Genomic DNA, 13,556 nt, shown 5'->3' with positions numbered 1-13,556 from the left:
CGTAAACCAACTGCAATCAATGCAATTTTGAAAAGACCAGCTGTCAGTCATACTAACTGCAGATTAAGTGCTTGTTAACTCCAAGAGGCTGCTCGTTGAAGAGCATAGATACAGAACATTTGTACCACTGCAGAGAGCTCTCTCGGGCAGCTCAGCTCCCGATTTCCCAGGACTTACACCAGGTTCGTTTTATTTTCCCATTAGTTTATCTGGGACATCTTTAATCAGCTTCTAAAATGTGCTGCTGGGCTCCAACCAAGGCCAAGGTTCACCTGGTATCTATCCTCATGGATTTGTGGGGAAAGAAGAGTAGAGATCTAAAGAGAAAGTAGAGAACTAAAGCAAAACTAATTTCTCCTATGCCAGAGACTGTGTTAGACACTCAGTATATGAGAACACACAAGAGGAAATCTAGACTCTGCATCCTCCTGGCCTCTGCAGCTCGGGCAGCGTGTGGCTGTCCTCCCTCAGAGAATCGTAGGCTGGGGGCTGCAGTTTCTGTTCCACAACCATCCCCTGGATGCCCCTCATGAAGGTAGGCACAAATGCTGGCCTGGGACCCAGAGGGAATGCACGCATTACTCTGCCCTCGGGAACCCACCCGGGTCAGGTTGAGAATGAAAAGAGAGACAAGCCCCGCATAAAAGGAGATAGCAACCACGTGCAGTCAAGCCCGCTCTGGATTCCAGATGCTAAGAAAGAAACCAGCAAAGGCAACAGAGGACGGAGGCTTCCCTGCAATGCCAACCAGAGGCCTCGCGTTTGCCCTGGGTTCCTCTGAGTATCGGAAGTTCTCTCTAGGAAGTCCTTTGCCTCTTCCCAGCCTCATGACTCCTCTCTGCATCCCAGGAGAGGACCCAGGGGTGTTAGAACTTGAGGTCACCTAAGTCTCCCCACCTCGTTGGGCCTTGGGAACCCACCGAGGCATCGATCACCTTCTCCTCTTCCCTGGCGGCTCCGTGGCCTCCCTTTGTCCCAGCAGCCCCTATCCAACTGTCAGGGAGGCAAGCAGGATCTGCTTGGGGTGCTCTTACCTGGTGAAGAGGCACCTGGACTGAGGAGCACAGCATCTTCCTGGACTGAGGCAGGAGCAGGGGTCCTTGTCTCACCTGCTGGACGCTGTCCAGCTTGCAGCCCGACAGGAGAGGCCAGTTCACTGCTGACCTGTCCATGGGCAGCAGGGAAGTCAGATAAGGAAAACTTTTACCTCCATCACTCTTTCCTTTTCTGTCGCTATTGCCAAGCAGAGCATCTCACCGATTCTTAATTATGCACTAGTTTTTTTTCGTTGTTGTTGTGGGTATTGTTTTGGAGCCAGGGATTGAACTCAGGGGTGCTTCACCACTGAGCCACATCCCCAGCCCTTTTTACTTTTTATTTTGAGACAGTTGGTAAGGCTGGCTTTCAACTCTTGACCCTCCTGCGTCGCTGGGATTACAAGTGTGTGCCACTACATCCGGCTCAGGTACCGTTTTAAACACTGTTGATGCTCAACGAGTGTGCAGCGAGCTAAGGGAATTTCACAGCTCACTCATACCATCGTTCCCTGCAGGCTGATGAATCATTTCTTTCGTTCTTACTGTTGAGGACTCTGCCTCTCGTCTGGGCTATTTGTTGGTCTTTTTCCATTCAGAAATAAACCCAAGGCACGGTATGCATTCCTTTGTTCTGCAAACTGGTGGTGATTAATGAGCTACGCATCTGGGAGGACCATTGTGTTGGAGAGCATTGCTGAATCCATAAGATGATAAATACACTGAAAAGAGGAAAGAGAGCCGTGTCCCCCCCATCTGCAGAATAAATATTAAAAAGAGGTTTTTGTTACAAAGATGTCAGGGAATCTCCAATTGTAGCGGGGTCGGAGGCCCCAGAAGGGTCATGGATGTGAAGACTTCACGTGTGAGCCTCAGCAAAAACATGACGTTTGTATGTGTAGCCTTTTTCAAAATTTTATCAAAACACCCATGATTAATAAAGGTATTAGTGTGAGTGGACTTGTTGCATGAAATCTTCCGGCATTTGTCCCCAATTTCAAGGTGCTTGTGGCTGCCCAGCATACTGTGTTCCTAGTCACGTATCACATAAGCACCTTTCTTACTTTTTTTTTCTCTTTTATTCTTATTTGGTACTGGGGCTTGAGCCTAGAGTTGCTTTACTCCTGAGTCACATCCCCAGTCCTTTTTATTTTATTTTGGGAAAGGATCTCGCAAAGTTGCCCGGGCTGGCCTCGAACTTTCGATCCTCCTGCCTCAGCCTCCCGAGTTGCTGGGATTTCAGGCCTGGGCCACTGTACCCGGCACGTATCCGACTTTCTAAAGTAGCACCATGCAACAGAGCGCTCAGTGATGAGGGAAATGTTTACTATCTGCACTGTCCACTGTAGTGGCCACCAAGCACATGCAGCTGGTATCACCAAGACACCCTGCTCTTAGACCCTTGGTCTGTGTGTCTTCAGAGATGGCTTTTTCTTTCCCAGTGCTTCTCAGCTTCTCATTTCTGGTTGCAAATGATTGACTGTGCTGATTGCTGGGAGCTACGTACAGCAGGTGACTCCCTCCCTCCTGGGCTACCCCACCAGTGACAACACAGGCAGGGGTGGCCTGGCTTCCTTTTGGTGTTTTTATCCGACAGCTGCCTGCTCAGAACTCACAGAAGGCCTGCCCTACATCCCTGCAGAAAGACGCCAGCGCCGTGGAGCCTGCCTTCCCGTCCCAGAGCTTCTGCACTTCCCCTCTCGGTGAGTAGCGCCGTCTTCCTCCTCCTCTGCCCCACTTCACCCGTGTCCTTGGTGGTGCAGGGCCACAAAGGCTTCCAAATCCCAGGCTTGCCCTGGTTTGCTCAGTGGTCACAGGCGTCATGCACTTTGCTAGAAACTCCCAGGGAGGCAAAGGCGAATTGGTGTCGCCTGGCCCGGCTGCTTGTAGGGTGAGTAACGAAATCGCTCCTCGCACCCACGCACGTGAAGCGCAGGTTCAAGGCAGTTTGTGAGGGGGACCTTGAAGGAGAAGTGGGTGCTGGGAACAGGTGACAAGAAGGTGACCAGCGACTGGGACAATGAAACCCCTCTGAGGTCCTTGAGTCGGAGACACTGCTCCATGGAAGGATTCTTGGTAGCAGTGAGACACTGGAAACAAGTCTCTTGATACCAAGGGGAGGATTGAACGAGTTCTGGCCAATCCAGGCCGCACAGCAATTGACGGCCACTCAGTCCGTGACGCTCTGAGTTGAATTAGCATGGAGAGTTAATTAAAAAGCAAGACAGAAAATTACAAGCATGGTCTGATCTCCTTTCTGCTAAGTGTGTGTGTGCACAAGGTGGAACCGTCTGAGAGGAGGTGTCTCAGAAAGTCAGCAATGGCTAAACTTGGAAAAGGTGATTGAAGGGTTTTTATTATTTTCACTATATATTTTGCATTTGGGGGAATTTATTTGTGCATTGTGAAAATACTCTTTTATATTCAGGAAATAAAGTAGTTATTTTAGATCACTCGTCCATGGGCCTGGCTGGTCCTTTCCAGCGCACGCAGCACGGCAGTTCAGCTGGCTCCCTGAACAGCCCGTGCAGGGTGCCTGTCCAGGAGACTGACCTGGGAATGTTCAGGCCTGAGGGAGCCTTTGCCAAATGACCCGTTAGCTCTGCATTACGGCACCTGGAGCTTCAGAGCCCCCTTCTTCTGACGTCTGTCCACCTGTCCTGAAGCCCCCTCACCTGCACCCTGCACCTGGGCCCAGGGCAGTACATGCTGGGTGGGTGGTGGGTGCCAGGCTTCGGTTGGTGAGTGACACACCCTGAGAGATGGCTCGGAGCCCCCACCCCAGTGAAGGGAGGGGGGAAAAAAAAAAGCAGAGCTACACAAAAGAGTGCAAGATGTGATTTGGCTTTTGTGTAGCAAATTGGACGAAAATCAGAGTTCGGATCTGCATCCTGATCCTGTGAGAGGGGCATCCAAAGGCTCCTGTGAGGGCTGAGGCTTGGGCTGGGGGCGCTGTGCACGGCGATGCCATGCGATTTTCGTGTTGGTTACTTGAGGACAGTAGAGAATATGAAAATCATGGCCGATAAGAATGGATTCCAGGCTCACTCTCCCAGTAGCCTCTTCACAGTTGACAGCGCTCTTCCTTTCCTCTGCCTCCCAGGTCCTGCCCAGAACCCCCACTTCCCAACTTCCATACCTGCCCCGCAGCAACATGCCCCCCGCCCCTCACTGCCTGCCCCCATGCTCTTCAGCCTTCAAGGGTCAGCCAAAACGTCTCCTCCTCAGGAAGCCCTCCCGGATCCTCTCCAGTGCTGGAGCCATGGATCCTTCCTCTGCATTCCTGCAGGAGCTCCGAGCATTTACTCCTCTTGCCATGTGCAGCCTTGACCCACGCGCTGCACTTGAACATGACGGGGATCGTGTCTCGCACAGGGCTTTTAGGCGGGTGAGAGCATCAGGTGCTCAAGGCTCACGGACCACGGGAGTTGTGGGGAGCAGAGTGCTCTGTACGCTCCCCCACCACACCCGGCACTGCACTTGGCCCTGCCAAAGCCCCGGGCGTAGGCCTGGCCCTCACCACCCCCATTTTACAGATGGGAAAAGCAAGGCTCCGCAAGGCATATCACTTCTTGTCAAGATCCCAAGGACAGAAAGGGATGGACCGAGAGGTAGAGGGGGGCTTCCTGGTCCAATGTGCTCCCTCCGCCCAGCTCACTCCACTCTGCTGTGAAACATGGGCAGGCTTTGCAGACTCAGTGCCCACAACCAGGCCTCGGTGAACAGAGAGGGGAGAGAAGGGGCAGCGCTGAGTCTAACGCCTGTTTGCTCCTGGTCGACCGTTGACAGATTCCTCGCTCTCAGTGTGTTTGGTCAAATGTGGGATTTTCCCCCTCTGCTATTTTTTTCCTCCTCAGGCACAAGAAGAAAGTGAAAGCAAGCTCTGAGACTTTGCAGTCAGGGGGATAAAATATCTGAAAAGTTTCCCGACAACGAGTAAAGAGAGATCGGTTTAAACTGTCAAGGCTTCCGTCTTTAGATGGAAGGTTTAGAGAGAAATGTGTTTTCTTTGGACTCTTTGGCTTTCTCTAAAATGTCCATGAGCCAGAAGCACATCTATAATGGAAGGAAGGTATACCTTTATCAAAAGCGAGTGTAGGATTTCAAATTTGCAATTTCCTCAATTTTAATGAGCAGTTTTGGCTGAGTGGGGACCGGCTGCTTCCCATGGCAGGGAGCAGCCTGCAGTTCCTCTTTGTCTGAGTTTTGTAAACAGGTGTACCCAACGGAAGAGTGCTGGCTGCCTTTTATTTTTTTTTTTTAAACTGACAAGTTATTTTTATGATAGCTCTTAAAATAAAATCTCATACACTTGGTAAAACACTTCAGTACGTGCCAGATCTAAAAGAAAAAGATGGAGATCTTTCTTTGCCCTTCTCAGCATGGGTCAGGATCTTTCCAGAAAAACTTCTGTACTGCTCAGCAGCAAAGTGTGTCTTCTTCTACATGTTTTCTAAAATGCAGTCTCCTATACTTTGCATTTTTAATCTAATGTCTTTGATGGCTTCTTTTCTATCAGCTTGAGGTGTGCCTTTCTCTTCTTATTGGCCCAGTGTGGTTTATCCAATGGATGTATCTTAATATATCGACTTCTGGATTTTAAGGTTGTTTCAGGTTTTTCTGTTCTGCAAGAAAATGCTGCAACCTACAATTGGATACTTGTGTGTTTATGTTCTTTTGTAAGAACAGAGAAAATTCCCAGCAGATGATCTGCTGAGTCAGAGGTGTTGTGCTTTGTCAGTTTTGACAGATGGGGCTAAACTCTCCAAGCTGTCACGCAAATTTACACTCCTCACGGCGGCTATTTTCACCTAAAACCAACTATAACCGCAGTCTTTTTCCTCTTGTGGCGTCTATCTTAGAGAATTTTTCTCAGGTGTTGTCTAATAATTATGTACGCTCTTCATGCAAGGAAAATAGAGGTGAGAATGAGCCATAGGTTCTAGAAATTCATGGAGTGTTTTCTAACTCATGCTTCGAAAACCAATCTCCCTGTTCACAAGTTCCAATGAAGTTAAGTTTGCTGAGTTGGGGTCTTCCAAACTCAACTAGGCACTTTTTATCTTGGGGATAAAAAAGAAAAAGGGGTACTTCTCAGCTCCAAAGTGGCTGTCTTTCTGCTTGAGGGACTTCTTTTTTAAAAATTTGTTCTTTTTAGATATACATGACAGTAGAGTGTATTTTGACATACATACATGCAGTAGACCTTATTCTAATTAGGATCCCATTCTTGTGGTATACATGATGTGGAGTTTCACTGGTCGTATATTCATATATGAACATAGGAAAGTGATGTCTGATTCATTCTACTGTCTTTCCTATTCTCATTCTTCCTCCCTTCCCTTCATTACCCTTTGTCTAATTCAACGAACTTCTATTCTTCCCTGCATTTCAGAGAGAACACGTGATCTTTGGTTTTTTGGGATCATCTGATTTTACTCAGCCTCCCAAGCTGCTGGCATTACGAGCGTACACCACAGTGCCTGGCTAGGTTGACATTTAGTCACTTTAGGATGCGTGTGGTGTTGGGTTTGAAGACTGGCTCAGGTTGGTATCCTCTGGGTTTCTCTGCTGTACAGTTACTGTTCTTCCATTTGTACTCAACATGTAACTTTGGGGGTGAGTCTTGAAGAGGTAATGTCCTGTTCCTTGTCAAATGCTCCCTTATTTATTTCATTTTCCACTGATGATTTTCTAATTCCCTTTTTCCTTCTGTATTTGTTAGTCGGCATCACAAGAAGAGCTTTCTCTTCTTCCTGATTATTTATTCATTCATTTATTTTTACTATTTTTGATTCTCATCTTATTGAATGTGCTGGCTTCATTACTGTCATTGATTTGATGCTCCAGTTACCTCAGATTTGGCTAGTCGGAGTCCCGCTGTGTTGACTCCTATGTCCTTTGACAAGTCCTCGTGGTCCTTTGGGCACATTCTTGCTTTCTGGGTCAAAAAACAGCTCCAGGCTCACCTGGGAGTTTCCCTGTCTCAGCTCTTGAATCAGACATTTCTCCAAGGAGCCTTGATTATTTTTGTTGGAGAAAGATATTTAGAAACCAAGATCAGGGTACTAGGTGTTCATTTTACTGCATGTCATTGGTTTTAGGTCTTCTAGGGAGAAAGAACCAGGAAATATGTATGGGAAACAGACTATCTATCTATCTATCTATCTATCTATCTATCTATCTATCTATCTATCCATCCATCCTATTTATTAAATCCATTCTTTTTACCTGCCATTCTATGTATCATCTATCTATCCTTCAGTCCTTTGCCTCATTCTCTCTCTACCATCTATTCCATTTATCTACTTATGATTGATATCCATTTGTATCCATCATCTATCATCTATTCTATTTATTAGTCATTCATCATTCTGTGTATCTATGTATCCATCAATCCTTTCTGTTATCTACTCTATTTATTTATCACCTGTCATTCCATCTATCCATCTACCTATCATATTATCTAATCTAATCTAATTTTTTAAAAACATGACTTCATGTGGTTCCCTCAGTTCTGGGATCACAGCACAAGGCCTTCAGGGCACACTGAGCAGCTGCTGGCAGAAAAGTGCCCAGAGGAAGTCCAGACTGCCCTCCCCCAGCTGCTGACGGCCAAAGACTACCGGTTAGTGCAGCAAACCAGAACATTTCCATCAGACCTTGCTTGTTTTCCTTTTCACTCTTACCAGCTGTACTGAGGTGCAGTAACAGTGAACTGCAAATATTTGAAGAGCAGAATGTGTCCTGCTGAGGGCTTGCACCCGTGAAGCCATGTTCACTGTCCCCTGGAGGATTCTTCATGCACCTTGTGCCTGTCTGTCCTCTTGCCCTCCCTCGCCCTTCCCTCCTCTCTCTAACCAGGAATCGCTGAACTGCTTCCTATCACTGTAGATTGGTTTGCATCTCTAGAGTTTTATAGAAGTAGAATCACATAGCTTGTACTTTTGTGGGTCTAGCCTCTTTAATTAGCATAATTATTTTGAGATTCATCCATGTTTTGCTGTGTGACTCAATCTTTTATTCCTTCTTCTGATGAGTGGATATCCCACAGTTTACTACTTCATGGATATTCAGGCTGTTTCTGGTTCCTGGCTAATATGAATAAAGCTACTGTGAACATTCATGTGCAAGATGTTTTGAGGACATATACTTGCATTTTTCTTAGGTAAAGACTTGGGAATGGGGTGGTAAGTGCATGTTTAACTTTTTAAGAAACTGTTTTCCAAAGTGGTTGTACCATGCTGTATATATGGGAAACCCCTGTACTTCAGAGAAGCAGAATGGACCATGGTGTTGCTATGGAAAAGAAGCCAACAGTTTAATGTTGGGTTTTATGGAAGGGAATTTTCTTCTAGAACCTTGGAGTGTGGCATGGGACACATTTCTTTGACACATACTCACTAAGAGTGTAAAAGGCAAGGCCTGGTGCAGGGGCAGACTCCTTCCTTGATGAAAGTCAAGCTGTTGATTCTCTAGTGTCTTTAGTGACATCATCAAGCAAAACAGGACTTGACAGAGAAGTTGAATCAGGAGAAAAGGAACTAACGTAAAAAGAATAGGCTGGAAAGATGGAGCGCTCCCTCGTAGTTCCTCATTCATGGATGGCAGATGTGCTAGTTATTGTTTAAGTGAAAAGGAAGCAAATACTAGTATCAGGTGACTATCAGAGCCAAAGATGTAAATGACAGCTTCGAATGAGGTTTCTTCCATTTCTCTGTTCACCTGAGATGGTCCTGAAATTCAGAATGTTTGACTTGTTATTAGAGTCACATGAACTCTGTGGCTTGGAACCTTTTGTCCCTGAGCATGAACAGGTTCAATATCTAATCTCCATGATTTTGGCATCTGGTTACTATCACATATTTACAAGCCAGCCCTCTTTTTGATTTTCGTCTTCTCTTTCTAGAAGGAGCATTGGCCTGACTCACCATGACTCCCACAGAATTCGCAGTGAGTACAGCCAGGCCAAAAAGGGCCTCCAATTGCACCTTGGGCTTCCCTTTTTGGGGATGTGGGAGGGAGTTCATTGTGAGGGAAAGGTTTCCCTGTGGGGTTTCCTAGAGTAAAATCTCTGCCCAGCAATGCCCATCATCACGTAGGTTGTTGTCCAGCATGGAGGGTTTTGCAAACAGTCAGGTTTGGCGGGTATGTTTTCAAGACAGAGGAAAAATTGATTTTAGCTTTTATTAATAGTTAAGCATTTTTATGATCTTTAAGTAGGATGGGCTTAGTTCCATGTATCTATTTGGAAACTCAGACAGAAGAGAACAAGGGAGAATCCATTGCATATTTTTTTTTTTAGAAATTTCTATGGTGGGTACATTACTGGTGTTTCTTGCATGAGGAAGATGAGGCTCAGGAAACAGAGCCAGGGCTGCTTCTTGGACTATCAATCACTTGGTTTTCTTATTTGGAATCTTGGAAAATAGCCAAACTCTGAAAAGTGACCTCCCTTAGGAAGAGTGTACCCCAGTGATGACCATCCATGGTCAGAGGACCAGCACCAGATAAAGGGATGAAAATGGTATCTCTGTGACTCTGGCTCTTGCACTGGGTCAAAAGTAGCCGCAACATCCTGTGGCCACCTTTCTGAGCTCATGCAGTGCCAGTCACATCCCCCACCCCAGATGCCCCATGAGCCTTCAGCCTCACAGTAAAGGCAGAGCCCTGTTTACAGATGAGGAAACCGAGGTTAGGAGAGTTGAACAAAGGCTCAAGGTCTTAAGCAAACTGACAGAGCCCTTGAGGGGTGCTGAGCACCCGTGGACAGACACCAGAGGCACTAAAATCCAGGTCTCACTGGATTTATTACTCTCTCAGTGTGGGATGGAAAGATTTGGTGGCAGACATCTGCCAACATCCATTCCAACCCTTATTTCCTTTTCCCTAGCAGGGGTTCTAGAATGGCTTCTGGGTGGGGAACACACGGAGAGTGTAATGAGACACGTGTATGTGCAAATATGTCTAGATATGGACATTTATATTTATATATTCACAGGTGCCTAGGTGCATACGCATGTGTGTGAGCATGGGGTAGGTTTGTTTATACACATGGAAGTGTGCAGATACATGTGTGTATCATGTGTGCACATGTCAGAGCCAGTTTCCTGGGCATGTGACCCATGTGGTCATGCAGGGACCCTATGTTTGGAAGTATGGCTTATGTGACTTAATGCTTACTGCCTTGAAATTCTTAACTTTTTAGCAAGGGACCCTGAACATTATATAGCAGGTCATGATGCTTGTGTGTGTGCAGTTGAGACAAAATGACTACGTATGTCTGTGTGCATGTAGGTGTTAAGGGTGTTGTGTGTGTTGGTGCTTCTGGAACTTTGAGGAAACTCAGGGTGCTGTGACCCATTTAAGAGCCCCTGCTGACCTTTGTGTGTGTGTGTGTGTGTGTGTGTGTGCGTGTGGTGGGGGTGAAGTGGAATAGGTGGAAGAAGGGACAATCACACAATCACAATCATTCACACAGTTGAATGAATGGTCCATCAGTGGTCTTGACACATTCATTTCTACCCAATCAGAGCATTTGCAATGCAGCTTATTAAAGTTTGCTTATCTTTCATAAATAAGGCAAATTTCATGAGAGTGGGAATCATGCCTGACTTATCTACCACTGTATCTTTAGCACCTAGCACAGTAACTTGCTGTGGGTGCTCAATAAACATTTGATGAATAAATATCACCACCAGTATTGGCCAGTTTTCTGTTGCTATAACAAAATACTGGATGCTAGGTAATATGAAAAGAAAAGGAGTTTACTTCGCTCCCAGTTTTGGAGGCTGAATGTCCACATTGGTTCAGCCCCTGATGAAGGTCTTTGACTACATCACATCATGGCAGATGGCCTCATGGTGGGAGCACATGGCAGAGGGAATGAATGCTCACACAGTAAGACAGGAAGCAAGAGGAATTCAGGGACAGCCCTACTCTTTTTATAACAACCTGCTGCTATTAGCCTGCAGGAACTACTGGGGTCTCAGGAGAACTACAATAATCTGTCCTGAGGGCGATGCCCCCATGACTTAATCACCTTTTACTAGACTCTACTTCTTAAAGGTTCTAGCACCTCGCCACCACCACATTGGGGTCCCTTATTCCAACACGTGAACCTTTGGGGGGCATACTCACGTCATGTCCAAACCACAGCACAACCCAAGAAGGTGTCCTCAAAATTCCTACTTGCTACACATCCACGTTTTTTCCTTACCAGAGATTTTCTTGGCATTGGAAAGGTCAAGTGGTCCACGTCTTTGCCATCAGACACGACCTTCAAAAGATCATCCTTAACCTAATGCCATCTTGTGTCCTCCTGCAGAGCCTTTTCCCTAATATTCCTGATGACTACAGCTACGAGTCCACTTCTTCCATGGACGACTACATGAACTTCAACTTCACCGAGCTCTTCTGCAAGAAGAGCAACGTCAGGCAGTTTGCCAGCTATTTCCTCCCCCCCTTGTACTGGCTCGTGTTCATCATGGGCACCTTGGGCAACAGTCTGGTCATCCTCGTTTACTGGTACTGCACCAGAGTGAAGACCATGACCGACACGTTCCTTTTGAATTTGGCAATTGCTGACCTTCTCTTTCTCATGACTCTTCCCTTCTGGGCGGGCGCCGCTGCTGACCAGTGGAAGTTCCAGACCTTCATGTGCAAGGTCGTCAATGGCATGTACAAGATGAACTTCTACAGCTGCGTGTTGCTGATCATGTGCATCAGTGTGGACAGGTACATCGCCATTGCTCAGGCCACGAAAGCCCAGACCTGGCGGCAGAAAAGGCTTCTGTACAGCAAAATGGTTTGCTTGAGCGTCTGGGTGGTGGCGGCCACGCTCTGCATCCCGGAAATCCTGTACAGCCAGGTCAAGAGGGAATCTGGCCTCACTGTCTGCACCATGGTCTACCCTAGGGACGACAGTATCAGGCTGAAGTTAGCTGTCTTGACCCTGGAGGTCATCCTGGGGTTCTTCCTGCCCTTTATAGTCATGGCTTGCTGCTACACCATTATCATTCACACCCTGATGCAAGCCAAGAAGTCGTCCAAGCACAAGGCCCTCAGGGTGACCATCACTGTCCTCACTGTCTTTGCCTTATCTCAGTTTCCCTACAACTGTGTTCTGTTGGTGCAGACCGTAGATGCGTACGCCAGGTTCATTTCCAATTGTGCCATCTCGACCAACATTGACATCTGCTTCCAGGTCACCCAGGTCATGGCCTTCTTCCATAGTTGCCTCAACCCCGTTCTCTATGTTTTTGTGGGTGAGAGATTCCGCCGGGATCTCGTGAAGACCCTGAAGAACTTGGGTTGCATTAGCCAGGCCCAGTGGGTTTCGTTTACGAGGAGAGAGGGAAGCTTGAAACTGTCATCCATGTTACTGGAGACCACCTCTGGGGCACTGTCCCTGTGAGGGAGCCTCTCTCTGAGGCAGACGGTCCTTTTGGAAGTAACAAGTCACAGTTTACCCACTGTTTGGGCCAGGGAGAAATCAAAGAATAAGAAGGAAATGAGAAAAAATAATCTCCGAAAGGAACTGGATCTGAATAAGTGTGCCAAACCAGAGTTTTCAAAACTGACTATTCCAGAAGGTCACTGACTGACCCTCATGTGAAATAACTGCAGTTTTCAGGGGAGGATTAGTGACCAGCAATGAGGCCCACCCTGGCTTTGTGCTTGGCTGAGTATTAATGCAGTTCACCTCTGGAGCAGGTGCTGGATTTTCTAGGGCTCTGTGGATTGCTGTGGCTTTCAAAAGGGGACAAAGGAGCGCTGGTCACTACCACAGTCCACACAGGCAGAAGGTTTTGTGAAAGCTCCCATCTTCGGGAAATTTCCTTCCTGGTTTTGAGCCAGATCTTACAGATTCTTGACCTTGAATCTTTCCAAACATTCTCAGACCTAATTCTCCCTTGGTCTCCTTGATCCCTTCAGGGCCAGGGAGGGTCCTTGTTCCTGTTTTAAAATTTATCTGCAGGACTGGTCAGTGAGCCCCCTGGACAACTGACCAGACCAGAAGGAGGTTTTTCAGAGTCTGTTGACTTCTGAGTCATTTGTGTGTCCTGGTAGAGGTTCTGTGACTTGCCTAGGGGTTGATCCAGGTGAAGATTCAGCTGGTCCACTCATGGCCTGAGCAGGGAGGTTGACAGTCTGGATTAGTGGGAGCCAGCCCTGGCTTGGTGGCAGGTAGGTCAGCCAAGTGGCACTTGTGACAGGTCCACCCTGTCTGCTCCCTGTCAGGTGGGCTGGCTCTTTGCTCTTCTTCCTTCTGAGGCTTCTGGAAGGGAATCTGCCTCTCCTTTCTCACTCCATAGAGCCAACATTTAAAAAGATTTAGAGATTAGACTGAAAAAGGTGTAATACAACTCACTTTTCTTTTGCGTCTTTCTTTTCCCTATTTGACAAATTTATCACACTTGAAAACATTGTACATATTGAAAAATGTTTTTTAATGTCTTTTTACGATATTCATTACCACTTGCTTTAGCCTGTCTCAATATATTAAGTGTGTATAACTAA

At 46.9% G+C, this 13,556-nt stretch overlaps 1 protein-coding gene across 1 annotated transcript; it reads left to right on the top strand.

Moving 5' to 3' along the window:
• Positions 1 to 2,681: 2,681 nt before the first annotated feature.
• On the top strand, positions 2,682 to 13,207 carry Ccr9 (C-C motif chemokine receptor 9). Its single transcript, XM_047531973.1, has 3 exons — positions 2,682 to 2,737; positions 8,944 to 8,987; positions 11,362 to 13,207. Exons 2-3 carry the CDS (start codon positions 8,967 to 8,969, stop codon positions 12,448 to 12,450), a joined length of 1,110 nt encoding a protein of 369 aa, XP_047387929.1. The 5' UTR covers positions 2,682 to 2,737; positions 8,944 to 8,966; the 3' UTR covers positions 12,451 to 13,207.
• The last annotated feature ends 349 nt before the right edge of the window (positions 13,208 to 13,556 follow it).

Source organism: Sciurus carolinensis, chromosome 17 (assembly GCF_902686445.1).
Source record: "Sciurus carolinensis chromosome 17, mSciCar1.2, whole genome shotgun sequence".
In the NCBI taxonomy this organism is placed as follows: Eukaryota; Metazoa; Chordata; class Mammalia; order Rodentia; family Sciuridae; genus Sciurus; species Sciurus carolinensis.
Note: the sequence above shows the minus strand (reverse complement) of the source record. Positions and strands in the feature narration are given on the sequence as shown.

Excerpts from the sequence above, each read along its gene's own strand:
- Ccr9 (XM_047531973.1), top strand. The coding sequence starts at position 8,967 with ATGACTCCCACAGAATTCGCA. Across the intron at positions 8,988-11,361 it reads TGACTCCCACAGAATTCGCA|AGCCTTTTCCCTAATATTCC; the intron begins GTGAGTACAGCC and ends GTCCTCCTGCAG.